At 65.2% G+C, this 13,971-nt stretch overlaps 1 protein-coding gene across 3 annotated transcripts; it reads right to left on the bottom strand.

Moving 5' to 3' along the window:
- Positions 1 to 3,711: 3,711 nt before the first annotated feature.
- On the bottom strand, positions 3,712 to 12,296 carry ARFGAP1 (ADP ribosylation factor GTPase activating protein 1). Of its 3 annotated transcripts, XM_065893047.1 has the most exons (13): positions 12,233 to 12,292; positions 11,934 to 12,043; positions 11,579 to 11,750; positions 11,072 to 11,172; positions 10,219 to 10,305; positions 9,646 to 9,742; positions 8,875 to 8,931; positions 7,718 to 7,750; positions 6,986 to 7,015; positions 6,235 to 6,291; positions 5,679 to 5,738; positions 5,060 to 5,136; positions 3,714 to 4,059 (listed from the first exon to the last, which is right to left on the bottom strand). In XM_065893047.1, exons 1-13 carry the CDS (start codon positions 12,290 to 12,292, stop codon positions 3,714 to 3,716), a joined length of 1,287 nt encoding a protein of 428 aa, XP_065749119.1. The 3 variants fall into 3 exon arrangements, with proteins under 3 accessions (XP_065749120.1, XP_065749119.1, XP_065749121.1); XM_065893048.1 differs by lacking the exon at positions 6,986 to 7,015 and having other exon boundaries at positions 3,712 to 4,059; positions 12,233 to 12,296; XM_065893049.1 differs by lacking the exon at positions 5,679 to 5,738 and having other exon boundaries at positions 5,060 to 5,130.
- Positions 12,297 to 13,971: the final 1,675 nt, after the last annotated feature.

Below are 13,971 nucleotides of genomic sequence, written 5' to 3'. Positions count from 1 at the left end.
CGCGCCCCAAGACACGTGACCCCAAACCCAAGCCACTCATGGGTCCCTCTCCAGTGCCCCGCCCCCCAAGCCTCCTCCTCCGCACCTGCCCCTTCTCTACAACCCTCCGCGGTCCGTGAGGGCCAGCCTAGCACAGCCCCTCCCCCAGCCCTCCCCACGCACCCCAAAGGCCCCACCCCGACCGACTAGGTTCCCCGCAGGCTGGGCCCGGTAACCAGGGCTTGCGGGGCGGGGGGGCACCCAGCCTGGGCCCCAAGCACCCAACCCCTACTGGACCCCAGGACTCACCCCCCAGAACCACCCTACCCCAACCTGGACCGGACCGGCCCCCTCCCCCCAGCTGCTCTGAGGCTGCCAGGGTGGCTCTGGCCCCCACCCCCACCCCCCTGCTCTGGGCTCAGCTTCTGGAGGCAGAAGTGCTCTGGGAGAGGTGGGCGCAGCACCGGCCAGTTGACATTTGCTGGAGACTGGGCGAGGCCAAAGGTCGGGGGCTGGATGCTGCTGGAGAGGCGGGGCCCTTCCCAATGCCCCTGGAGGTTCCTGTCCCCCTCTCCGACCCCCAGCCACTGGGCAGGCGCTGCAGGATCCAGCCAGCTCCCGGCCTTGACCCAGGACCCTCAGAGCCCCTCCCGGCCTCCAGTCCTGCCCTGCGGTTGGTGCTCCTGCAGCTAGGAGGGGCCTGAGAACCCGAGGCGAAGGTAGTTCTGAGACCTGCCGTGGCCTGGGAGCCAGCCGCCCATGCCTGCGGCCCCACGGCTGGACGCCGGACGCCGCAGTGCCGGTGGATGCCCTGCCCTGGGTGCTGGCGCTCGGTGCGGGGGCGTGGGGGTGGGGGGAGAGGCAGGCCCTGCAGTCCCGAGTGGAGGCCGGCAGAGGGCGCCTGGCCCGGTGGCCACAGACACGAACACTGGCATACACGTGTCTGTCCACGTCCACGGCTCACAGGCGCTCGGAACACGCGTGTGCACACGCACGCAGCCCACCAAGGTGCCGCTCTCCACGCTCGCAAGCCAGCGGGTCCCAAGCGCTCTTGGCCAGACTCCGGGCAGCCCCCCACCCGTGTGCTCACCCAGGAGCCCCTGCACCTGGCACGTGCTCCACGCCCGAGGCCCGAGGCCGCGCAGCCCACCTAGCAGCGTCAGGGCACAAGCTGCCCACGGTCACAGCTCAGAAAGGCAGGACAGAGCCAGGCTGCCCCTGCTGGGCAAGTCCCGTCGGCCTTCTGGAAGCGGCACGGCCGTCACGGCCCTCACTCTAGCGTGCAGGTGGGGGCCCCGAGCAACGGCCCCACTTCCCCCAGCCCCAGCAGTGGGGAGGTGGCCCCAGGAGTCCCAGCCCTGACTGCTCGAGAAGCCGGCCCTCAGTCCTGAGCAGAGCCTCCCCAGCCCCTTGGGGAGGAGGTGCAGAGGGCAGGACCCCCACTGCCCAGAAAGCCCCCCAGACGGTGCCCAAGAAGCCCTACTCCCCATCTTCCTGCCAGGACCGGCTCAGGGCGTGGAGTCCCAGGAGAGCCACCAGCATCTGGCGTGCCGCAGGCCTGGGCCCGCTGGGCAGGGCCATCTGGCTGGGAGCAATGGTTGGACTGGGTAGCGCAGGTCACCTGCGAAAACTCTGGAAAAGGAAGCTAACTAAGCTGGGCAAGGGCTGCCTTTAGGTGTCTGCTGGTCAGTCGTGGTGTCTTGGCCAGGAGGTCTGGGGCAAACAGGTGACAGAGGCTGGCCAGGCCTCAGCTGGTGGATTGGCCTGGCCTCCTGGAGCCGGAATCTGCGGAGGACAGCACGCAGCGGCCAGGGGGCCGAGGGCAGGTTCGCGGCTGACGGGTATGTTGTCCGGAGAGGCAGAGGCCCCGTGTGTTCAGCATGGCCGGGGCCCAGCTGAGAACAGGACCCAGGACCGCCCCACACGGCGCCCTGGCTGCCCGACCCGCCTCCCCACTCAGACCCGACTGCCTTCACCCCGGGGCCCCCCTGCCCATAGTGCTGCTCTGGGACAGGACAGCACAGAACCACCCAGAAGACACAGCTCCAGCCCGGAGCCTCCAGTCGGCCCCACGTGGCGGCCACAGGTGCCCTCGGCCAGGCAGTTTCAGGATGACGCAGGCTGGCTGACCGCCGGCTGGCAGCCCCAAGTCTACCCAGGGCCAGGGTAGCGCCAGACTGTCCTTACAGAACTGCCCTCTCCCCCAAACGAGGGTGCCGCGCAGATGCCCCCACGTGTGGCAAGGGAGCTGGATTGGGTGCTCAGGCCCTCACTGCCAACCCAGCCAGGAGGAGAGGGCCTGGCACTGTCCTGGCCCAGCGAACAGAACTGCAGAACGGCAGGGGCGCCTGTCCTTTGCCCGTGAGGGGTCTCAGGCCACCCACCTAGTGTCCTGACGTGATGCCGGAGAGCACAGCACATCTCAGACCAGTCAGCCTCAGGGCCACGCGCATCAGTGCGGGGGGCTCCCGGGCAGAGGGCAACTTACTCCAGCTGAACACGGCCTCCAGGGCAGGGCCTCCTGGACCAGGATCGACAGGAACGAAGTGCCCCCGAAGCCTTCAGGGCTGGAGTCCCGATCCCAACAGGCTGGGGTTCCAGCGTGGAAACAAGGGTGTCAGGACAGACTGCACCCCCTTGTCCGGCCCGGTGATCTGAGGGCCGCCTGCAGTGCAGCCCACCAGCCCTGGTGAGGACCCACACCTCACACCTGGCCCTCCTGAGTGCCTCTTGGTCCCGGGCTGGCAGACCATGTTTGACCCTGGCTCTCGGGCTGACCTGGGTCTTCTCATCACCCTAAGCCTGATCTCTGACCTCAGATCTGAGCGTGGCAGACTACTGGTTCAGTGACTGAGACCCTCAGGGTCAGCTAAAGGCACAGGTGCTGGCCACTGGGCGTCTTCCTTGGGGAGAAGTGTGGGTGGCCGTGCTGCAGACCTGCCACGAGCCACTGCAATCTGGCTGTCCACACGGGGACGGCCCTTCCCGCGGGGCAGGGAGCAGGGACGTTGCACACAAATCACACAGGAGGCCTGGGGGAAGCCTGGCTGAATGGCCTGAGGGCCGGCAGAAACAAGTGCGGGGACAGAGGACCGAGCACGGCGTCGTGTCACGTGGTCGTCAGCGCCGGACCGTAAGAACGGGGTGGCCGGCACACAGCCATCAAAGTCGAGTGGGCTTGGGTGACAGTGAGATCCAAATCACAGTGCAAAGAGGCTGGAAGAGGGGCCGCGAGGAAGGCCGGGGTGCCAGGGCACCGCTGCACGACCCCCCCGAGCTGATGACGGGCTCTAGGGTGACGGCAAGGCCAGGCAGGCGGTGCTCGGGCCGGGCGGACGCAGGCCAGCACTGGTGCAGAGACGGACTGGGGAGCGAAGGGCAGGGGGCAGGTGGCGACTCTCAAACGCTAGGCAGTTTCTTCCAGAGGAAGCGAGAACAAGAGCGACCGAGAAGTGAAAGTGGGCTCAAGGAGACAGGCCTCAGTCACAGTCACTGGGCAGCCGCGTGCGCCGCTGGGGAGGGCGTTTATTACCGAGCGCACTGGGGGTGGTGGCTGGGTGTGGGTGGCCCCCGCAGCAGCAGGGAGCACTTCCTGCGACAGCGCCCGGCCCGGGGCCCCAGGAGAGCCGGGACAGGGAGGCACACGCCCCTGGGGTCCCGGCTGAGGCTGTCCTCCCGCGCGGCAGGCGCTTCCTGGGTGGAAAGGAGCAAGGCGGCGGCGCGGCCGCTGCGCCCTACCAGTCCTGGTTGTCCCAGCCGTCGTCCACGGCGGCCGGCGGTGCCGCCTCCTTGACAGCCCTGGCCCTGGCCCTGCCCTCCGCCCCGGCCCCCCAGGCCTCCCCACCACCAACGTCGCCACCCCCGTTGCTGGACGCAGACGCGGGGCCCGAGCCCCACGCGTCCCAGCCATCCGAGCTCCTCTTGTCGGTTGAGGGGTCTGCACACGTCCAGCTGTTGCCGCTTGGGGACCTGTGGGCCCCAGCAGGGTCAGTGCTCCCGAAGGCCTCCCAGAAGTTCCGGTCGGTGGTGCCGTGGGAGCTGTCCCCGCCGCTGTTCTGACAGCTCCGGCCCTCCGGGGCTCTGGGACAGAGAGTGGTCTCTGAGCGGCTCCCAGAACCAGGAGGTCCAGAAGGTTGCCGTCGTGGTCCTGAGCCGCCTGGTATTCCCCAGGCTCCTCCCCAGAGAACGGGGGTCAAGGCCGAGTCCAAGCCCCCAGCCAGAGCCCCACCCCCAACCAGGGCACTCAGCCAGTGCCACTCAGGGTCCCAGACCCGCTGTTCTCGCTCTAGGGCAGAGGAAACCCAGCCTCAGGGCGGCTCCGCCACAGAGCTGAGGCCGTGGAACCTGTGGGTGGGACTCAGGCCTCCTGCCACCAGAGCCCACTCTCCACCAGTCCCACCCAAACGCAGGATGTTTTGAAGGAAAATGTAAAGCGCTGGTTTCCTGCAACGACGATTAAGGGGGGAAAAAACCCAGACCCTTCTCTGCACCGTGGAGTCCCTCAGTCCCTCAAACCAGTCACACCACTGAGCACAGCGGACAGCACGCAGAGGGGGAAGCGCTGAGGCATCCCGTCCGCGAGCATGGGAAACACGCCCAGGCCTCGGGCAGATGGACAGGACAGCACGCGCCACGGCCGGAGCGGCCGCTGCTCTGGGCCTGGCCTGAGACCATCCATCCCCCCACCAGATCCCCAGGGTCCCACCTGGGGTCAGAGAAGGAGAAGGTTGCCCAGTCTGGGCTCACAGCAGAAAGGCCCGGGCAGGAGGCCTGAATGCTCCGGAGTCCTGGGAGGGGGGTCAGAGCCCTGCCGCACCCCCTCTCCCTCAGCCTGTCCCACAGAGGCGAAGCTGAGACTCTCCCTCCCCAGCCCTGGACGGTGGCAGCTCCCACGAGGTCGAAGGCAGGGCTTCAGAGCGAGAGGTCAGGGGGCCGACAGGCCTCTCTGCACCCCCAGGGCTCCAGGGGTTTCTGCACTGTGAGCTCTGAGCCCCTGGGGGAGACACACCTGCCTCCCAGAGACCCCAGGGGAGAATGCCACACGGAAGGGGACCCACTTCGGGAAGGGGGGCCAGTATACCTGTCCAACAGGTCCTCCGCTCTCCCAGAAAAAAAGGTGGTGACGTCCCTCCAGCCCCTGCTACCGACTCCCTGGACCTGGAAGGAGACGTAGGCACTCAGCCTGGGCTCTGACGCCAAGTGCAGAGTTGAGACCTGGGTGAAGTTTAGGAACACGGCGACACCACGGGGCTCGGGCGGTTCGGCCCGGCGCTGGGGACGGTGGGATGCCCGCTGTGTGGACGCAGAGGCTGTGGCCCCAGGAGCTCAGCGGAGAAGCTCCTGGGTGGGAAGCAGGACAAACGCCAACCCGCCCCTCCCCGCCCCCAGCGGCGCTAAGGCAGAGAAGGTGGCCGCCCCCAGCGCACTCACCAGGGGAGGTCGGCAGCAGCAAGACAAGGGCAGAAAGAAGAGAAGCAACAGGTTAGTGGCTGTGGCGGGTGCCCGTCAAGCCGTTTCCATATTCCTCAGGCTGTCGGCACCGGAGCGTCTACCTGACCCTCCTCACGTCCTACAGGCCCCTCGGGCCGAGAAGCCACACGGGGCATGAAGCGCCCGGCCCTTCCTGCTCGCGGTTCCGGGCTCCTTGGAATATGGAGACGCTTTCAGCCGAGCCCGCCTGTCAGGCGGGGCTTCCCTACCTTGGCCGCCAACTCAGAGAACCCACTGGACACATCATCAAAAATCTTTCCCTCCTTCACCTGGAGGATCGAAACAGCATCGTCATAGCCGAGGCAGATGCCCTGCTGCCCATTACTGACAAAGGACAACGCCCACCGACACCTGTCAGGGGACCTGTCTCCACGCCGCGTCACCCCCTCCCCAGAAGTGAGGGCGAGGAGCAAGCCGACCACCCCGCAGCCCGGGCCGGTCTCGCTCGGACCCTCCCCCGGTGGTCTCCCGAGCACAGGCTGGCGCTGGCCGCAAACCGCACGCCCCCCTCCCCCGGGAGCTTCTCTCGCCGCCTTGGCCTCCTCCGGGGTGAGGGGCCGGGCACACACACAGCCACGTGGGAGCAGAGTACAAAGCCAGGCCTTGCTGGGCTGGGGGACGAGAGCCATAGGCACAACACACACGTGAGGACACGGGAAGTGAGCACGGGAGTCTGAAGCCCGAACAGCGCCTCCCAGCACCACTGCCCCCCGAATGAGGCCCACGGGAGACGCACGCAGCCGAGTACCGGAGTCCCCGCGTTACCTTCTCCTGGGCAGGTTTGAGGACACTCTCGTTCAGACTGTGGCCCAACTCTGATGCCTGTTGGAAGGACAGATGCGATGAGAAAAAGCCGCATACGTGGCAGCACGTTCACCCCAGGACTGCGAGCCCTGCCCGCGGAGAGGAGGCTGCAGACGGCGAGCAGCCCGCCAGCACCCGATGCTCCACGCTGTCGCAGAGGCTGGAGACCGCTGCCCCTGGCCTACGCACCCTGGGAAGGGGCTCGGACAGCAGCCAGCTCTTGGAAGCCCACCCCATCCGGTGGCCACCACCAGGCTCTTCCCGTCGGAGCCCACAGGACCCATCCCAGGAGAACAGCCCCTGGCATCCCCCCGACACAAACGGGTGGATCCCAAGCCCCACCTGCCCTCCAGGGGCCCTGCGGGAGTTCGGACAGAAGGGGATGGAGCTGGGGAGCGAGCCCAGGCCAGCAGCTCAGGTGGGGGGCAGGTAGGACAGAGGGGAGGCAACCACGGAGTGCGGCCCTCGCCACTGGTGTAGGACTCCCCAGCACCGCTGCAGCAGCCTCAGGTTCCGGATCCCGCGCCTCCTGCCTGAGACGCGGACGCCCGAGCACCGCGCATGGGCCACGCGGGAGCCCGTCGGGCTGGGGAGCAGCTCTGAGCGTGAAGACAGGGAGCACCGACATGCAGCCGCGGCGCAGACACCTCAGAGCGGGGCACGTGCCAGACACGCGGGGGGGGGGCATGCATGAGCATGGACACGGCCTTACCAGCTCTGGCTGCTGCTTGGAACCCCAGAACTTCACCCAGACAGCATGGGGAGACGGGGGTGGGAGAGAGAGCGAGGCGGTGGGAGCGGTGTTTGGCAACAACCAGGACATGGTCCCGTGGGCGCCACACGCTCTCTAGACCTGGCACCTCCCACCTGGGAGCTTTCCAGCATGGTAGGAGCGAGCGGTTAGGGAGTTGAGATGGGGGCTCAAAGAGATCAGCCCTCGGGCCGTGAGGGGGCCGGCGTGGCCCCAGAGGCTCCTTGGACGGCCTGGCACCACGCCGGGACCGCCGGGGCTGCCAGCCAAGGTGTGAGAAAAAGACGAACACCAGGGCCCGAGATGCCGCCCACGAGAAGGGAGGGCGCTAACCGGGGACAGAGGCATGCTGCTGTCACAGGATGCAGACCCCGGTCCCCTGGGGGGCGCTGGGCCTCCCGTGTGTGGTTGCCCAGACATGGCACAGAGCCTCCTTCCCCACGAGGCCAAGGGCACAGGGACCTATGGCTGCCCGCCTACCAGGGAAGGGGCAGGATCTAAGCCTCCTCCACCTGCTAACCCGCAGGCGCCCAAAGTGACACGTGGACATGTGAGCCTGGGAGGCGAACGCACGCACGGGCCTGTCAGTGCCCAAGTTGCCCGCGGAAGCGCCCTTCCCCTGAGCGCGAGGCACAAAGCGTGCGACCAGCCTAGAACCCTTGAGAGCACGAATGCAGAGGCTTCCTTTGTTACCTTTTGACTTGCCTGGGATCCAAACTTTGTCGCCTGAAAGGAAACACAGAGAGAGGGCTTTCTGGTCAGCTGCCTGACGCTGGCCACCAGGGCTGCACGTCCTTGGGGCCCAGACACCGTGCTGGTCTCCTGACGGCCGCGAGGCACTGGTGCTCACCCCACAGCAGCTCTAAGGGGCCCTGCAAAGCTGCCCACCACACCCGCTTCCCCTGGAGGAAGGCCGTCAGGGGAGGGGCAGCCAGGATGAGGGAGCAGGGCTGACGCCGACCTCCCTGCTCTGGAAGGCAGGGCGCACAGGCCGCCCACGGGCCCACAGGTGGGGCAGGTCCCTCTCCAGCGAGCTCTCCCCCTCGCTGCCGAGCGCGGTCTGGTCACACCTCTCACCTCTGCCCAGCACCCCGGCCGCTCTCATAATAAGCAAAGAGGGAAAGGCCTGGATCCCCACCGCAGCCCCGCAAAGCCCCAGAGGGAATCAGCAGAGGCCAGGTGGCAGAGCGCTGGTGCCCCAGCGCCAGGCTCCTCCCCGGGCTCTGGCCCTCAGAAACTCCCGTCCTGGCCTCTCCAGGGCCCGTGTGCTCTGGGTCAGCCTTCCAGGCGGCCTCCCGTCCCGGCTCCGGGCGTTCCTGTCCCTGCCACGGCACGGTCTCCTCGCCAGGCCCGTACCCGCGCACACGCCTCTGGCCTGGCCCCTCCTGCCTGGCCTCCACCCAGTCACTGCCAGGAGCCGAGCACACGCCCACGGCCCAGCTGCCTGTCCTGACAATACCCCCAAATCCTGCGTCGCCTCAAGCCCAGGAGCAGGCGAGGGCAAGAGGAAACTCGGGCTGTCTATACCCTGGAGACCCAGCAGCAGAAACTCCAGGCTTTGCTTGGGCCGGGGGAGGGGGAGGCAGGGAAGCCTGGGTCACCCTGACGCCCCGCCGGCACCCGCCTTCTGGAGCCAGCCCAGCCCCTGCAGGCAGCCCCGCTCTGCCCAGTACACCACCAACCGTCAGAACAAAGAACGTCCGTGGGGCCTGGAGGATTCGCCAGGGCGAGAGGCTGCTCACCGAAACCCACTCAGGGCAGATGGACGTGCGGCCTGAGCCCCGTCAGGACCCCCTGGTCTCCCAGAGCCACCTGGCCCGCGCGGCCGCATGACGGGACAGGCTACTTACACCCTCCTTCGCTGCTGAGGCAAACCTGCTTGCTCCAGTGGCGAAACTGCTCCAGCCCTGAAAGGAAGTGACACAGAAGCCACATGGTGGCTCCACACGTGGCCACCAAGGGGGGTGCTCCTCAGACACGTGCCGGCCGCCTCGCACCCACGTTCTGTGGGAAGGACACAGCCAGGGCCCCAGAAGCAGCTCCTGAAAGCTGTCCTCCTTCCTCTAAGTCCAAGGTTGTTTCCCCTAAGCCTCCAAGATAGATGAAAGCAATTTGGAAATAGAAACTCTTCATTTAAATCCCAACTCGGCCTGTTCCATCTGAAGGAGACGCGGAGGGACCCTCGCGAGGAACTGAGAAGTGCATGCGGCCTCTTCCCCGTGGCGGGGCGGGGTGACACGGAGACACACACTACAGCCTGGGAGGCGCTCCTGGAGAACAGGCTCCTGCACGGCGTGCCAGGCCGACGGCCCCTTTCTTCCCTGGGGCAGCCCTGGCCCAGAACCCACATGCTTGGGAGGCTCTGCCAGGAGCGGGCGGCCAGGCGGGCTCCACTCAGAGGAAACGAGCCTTGCTAAATCTGAGGGACGTGTTCTGTAGCCAAAGTAAACGAACGACAAAACACGCGTGGGATTAAACACCATAAGCGGCACTTTAAGAAGAGACGTCAGTGAAGGAAAGGGAGGGGGGCCTCTGTGAGACGGGCCAGCGCGGGATCCCAGGACGGCCAGGCTCCGGGAGGCCCCTGGGGAGCGGGGGACAGCCAGGATGGGCGTCCTCACCGAGTACAGGGATGACATGGCGCTGTTGAGGAAGTCGTCTTCCCTCTTCGGAGGCGGTACCGTGTTCCCAAACCCCACGTAGCGGTTCTCCTGGGCCCTGGCGGGGACACAAGCAACAGCCCTGCTGCTCCCGACAGCTGGGGGTGCGGACGTGCCCAGACCCGGGACGGGCACCCCGGAGGACGTGCGGCTCCCACACCCCAGTGTGGGGTCAGGCTCTCCTCTGTTGGTGGGACGAGGCCCTCCTGCTGCACCTGCCAGAGGACCTGGCGAGACCCAAAGCGACAGCCGGTCACTGCAGGGAGTGGGACAGGCTCGACCACAGGTCAGGCAGGTTCCAGGAAGGAAGCAGGTCCTTTCTGCTCCCAAGCATTCTGAGCCGTGGTTTTCTCTCCACTCAAGCTCCCCACCCGAACCTGGGCTGCCAGGCAGCACCCCGGGAGGCCTGCCGATTCTGCACCCCCTGCACATGTGGGCAGCAGCCTCCCCCGACCCTCGCAGGGGCCAAACTCCCAGGGGCCCCAGGTCTGCCTGGGCCTCCCCCAGCTCCCCCAAGCCCTCCGGAGGCCTTACCCTTGATAGGAGCCAAGGTCATCGTTCAGCCAGTCTTCAAAAGCCTTGTCCGCGGAGGTGGCGGAGCTCTGCAGCTGGCCAGAGGCTCTGCAATGGAGGGTCAGAGGTCAGAGAGGCCGACAGGCGGTGGGCACACGCCCACAGGATCACGGGGGTCTCTGGGAGGTGCCGTCACGCCCACCTGCTCACACCTGGCTCCTCCAAAGCTTGGAGCAGAGGGCGGCTCAGGCTTAGGCTCAGCGGCTGAAGCCGGCAAGAAGCAGGGGGAGGTGCTGCAGCCCAGGGTGGGGGGCACAGCAGCTCCACGCCTGCCCATGCCTGCAGGGAGGCCGCAGGGGTCGAGGCCAAAGCAAGCGCTCGGCAGGAATCTGGAGCCCTTCCGACCGGAATCTCGCCACACAAGGGGGAGGCGGAGGGGAGGGCCGCTGGGCACCCCTGGCGTCAACAGGGAGCTCTCTCTGAGACCAGTCACCCCGGAACACCAGCCTCCAACCCACGAGAGGACACAGGATGCCCGCCAGGGGGATGGGTCACCCTGGGGACGTGGGCAGCCCTCAGGCAGGACAGGAGACGTAAACAGCAGCCAGACTGGGTCCTACAGAGATGCCGTGTGCTGTGGGCACAGATCTGAGGAACGGGGAATGGTGCTTCTACTTCAGACGTACCTTTACTGGTTGAATTTCTACTAAAAGTTTGAATTGTAACTTAAAAAGTTGTTTTTCCCACTGACTTTCAGAAACAGCTCACAACTGGAGCTGTTACCACAACAGCACAGGGACCCTGAGCCACAGTTAAGGTCGGAGCCGGGCAAACCCAGCCCAGAGCCCGGCCCACAGGCCAGACGAGTAGCTACCGGTGCGCAGAGGACGGCAGCGTCTTGGGCTGAGGTGGGGTCCAGTTCTGGGCGGGCGATGACTCCAGAGACCATTCTCTGCCTTCGGCCAGAGTGGCCACCTGCAGAGGGAGCCAGGGCGTCAGGCAGCGTGGATGCCGCCTGCCCCGCACACAGCCCCTCGGGCTCAGCTGCCACGGGCCAGGGCTCTGCGGGTGCCGACACTGAGACTGGCTCTCACGATGGGCGGTGAGCAAGCTCTTGGTCGGTGTGGCGCCCGGGCCCCCTCTGCGCCCCCCGAACGGATGCAGCGCTCCCCAGAGGCTGCGAGGAGGGCTCAGCCCTCCTAATCACAGGCCACCTGCTTCCCCTTGGGTGGGGCGAGCTGGGGCCACACGTCCTGTCTGTGTGTGGACTACACATGGCCTCCGTGTCGTGTCAGAACCCACAGGAGACCTCAGCCCCTGGAACCACTCCAGCAGCCGATGGCCGGAGCAGCCTGCACGCGGCCGGGCGGCCTGTGCTCACCTTGTCCCTGAAGAGGGCGGCGGCCTTGCTGTTGTACTTCTCCTGCAGGGACCAGCAGGGGTCATAGACCTCTTGACACTCCAGGAACTCCCGGAATTTAGCGTTCCCGCCGGCCTTCATCTTCTCCAGCTCCACGTCCTTCCACTTGTCCATAGTGACGGACCGGACAAAGCTACACACCAGAGGGCCGACCTCGCCACCAGTACCAGCATCCAAGAGCCCACCCCAAACAGTCTGGAATTCGACACGTGCACGTCCTGTGCCAGAGTGCCGGAGCAGTTAGGAGCCGGCCTGGGGGTGGCCCTCACCTTCCCGTCAGCCGCCAGGCGGCAGCCCAGGAGCAGAGGGCACTGACCTGAGGTGCACCCCGAGCCCGCGGTGCTTCCCCGAGCACTCCAGGCAGATCCAGATGCCGTAGGTCACGCTCACCCACTGAGGGTTGAAGGCACCGCACTCAAAACACACCTGCGAAGAGCGCCCAGGCGACTCACCCAGAGCGGGGACCCCGAAGACCCAATGGGGGGCCCCCAGAGGGGGCAGAGGGAGGCTGGCTGGGAGGCCAACGGTGACAGGGAGGGAGGACTCTGAGGCCACAAGCAACTCTGAGAGGACCCCAAAACCTAAGCCAAGTGTCAAGGAAAAGCGGACACTTACGTTGTTTTCATCTTGTACCCTAATTTCCTTAAGAACTTTCCTAGTTCTCGGGCTGGCCATGGCGCTGTGAAAGAGAAAAACAAACTTTTCAACTTCCAAATAGGTCACTTCAAAAGAAGATCAACCTTTGGGGCAAACACACTACAAAGTATGACTTCAAGAAATTCCGTGAAGCTGCTTGGAAGCTACAGGGGAACAGGGCTACTTACTGCAGGAACCTGCTCTCCACGTGCTAAGAAAAGCCGAGATCAGTCTGGACGCTCCCGGGCCACCCAGAGCGTGGTTATTAGGGGCGACGCGCAATTACCGGAGGCTGCTCATCATGTACCACCAAGACCACACGATTTATAAAAACACCCGTCTTCTGGTGAAGTTCACAGCAAGGGGTGGTCTTCACAAAACGTGCTCAGACTGGCTGTTAAATCTCATTTCCCCTTTTCAGGGCGACACATCAGACTTGGGCTGACAGTATCCGAAGCCAGGGAGCCCCACATTCTCGGCCCCCGCAGCCCCTCTACCTTCTACCAGTGCAGGGAGGCTCCTGGCCTGGGGCGGAAGCAGTGGCCCCGACTGACACAGGAAGAAGCTGGCCTCCCAGGGACCATCTGAAGGATGGAGGTGACAGACAGCATGGCCACAGCAGGGCAAGGACAGGGGTCTAGGGACCAGCAGACCTGCCACCGCATCTCAGGGGGACACTGCCGGGGAACAGCAGCCACACAGCCCGAGCTGAAGAGAAAACCCATTTACTTCTTTATAGATCTCCTAGCTTTGGCAAAGTTCAAGTTCAAGTGGTGGCCCGGTAAGTTTCAGGTGGGGGATGGGGAGGGAGCCCAGCGTGGTGTCGGCAGTAAAGTAACCCCATGGATGCCCAGCCTGAGTCTCAGGCTGGCCCTTCCCTCGTGACCAGGACCTGCAGGCTGTCCCTCCAGCTCCCCCGGCAGCATGCGTCCTCTCAGGACACACAGGCGGCTTAAGGGACAGAGCCACACAACTGGGCTGCCGGCGGTGTCTCCAGCCTCCGACCCTGCACCCCACCGTCTGTGAGGGACTGCTCCAACCAGCTTCCCTGCCAATGCTTTAGCGTGCAAGTCCCAGGAGCAGCAGTCACCTTCGGTTGCTCCCCAAGGGGACCCTGCCTCTCCCCACACCCAGGCCTCCCGAATCCTGAGCCCCAGGACGCCTAACGCCCACAACGCCCACTTCTGAGCCAGCTGAGGTTAGGAGACAAATGTCTGCTTTCTGTAACTGAGGGAAACAAAGCCAAGGGCTCGCCGGAGGCGCCTTTCTGCTCCGTATTCCTCTGTGCTGTGCATCACGGTCTCGAAGGCAAACACCCGAACCCACAATCCTGCCCAGCACCCAGCACCCGGCCCGATCCATCCAGGCGGGATCCTGTCCTCAGGCTGAGCTCCAGTCACCCACAGGGCGAAGGCAGAAATGGGTGGCCCCTGGGAGCTCTTTCCAGAGAACTGTGCCTGCCCAGAGGCTCCCGTTCTGGCCAACAGGACCCAGGCAAACAAAAGTCAGAACTGGGGTAAGCCTGCCCTGAATTTCTAACTGCGTAAAAGAAGGCAGAGAGAGTGTCTGCAAAAGTACAGCAAAGGAAATACGTGAAAACTAAATGACTTGGCTCGGATTTAAAAGGAACTTTTTTTGGACGTGAGAATCCTTTACTTCTGTGAAATGCTAACTCTAATACATAAAAACCAAACACTTCCTAACTTTCAAAACTATAG

This window comes from Phocoena phocoena, chromosome 15 (assembly GCF_963924675.1).
Source record: "Phocoena phocoena chromosome 15, mPhoPho1.1, whole genome shotgun sequence".
NCBI classification, from domain to species: Eukaryota; Metazoa; Chordata; class Mammalia; order Artiodactyla; family Phocoenidae; genus Phocoena; species Phocoena phocoena.
Note: the sequence above shows the minus strand (reverse complement) of the source record. Positions and strands in the feature narration are given on the sequence as shown.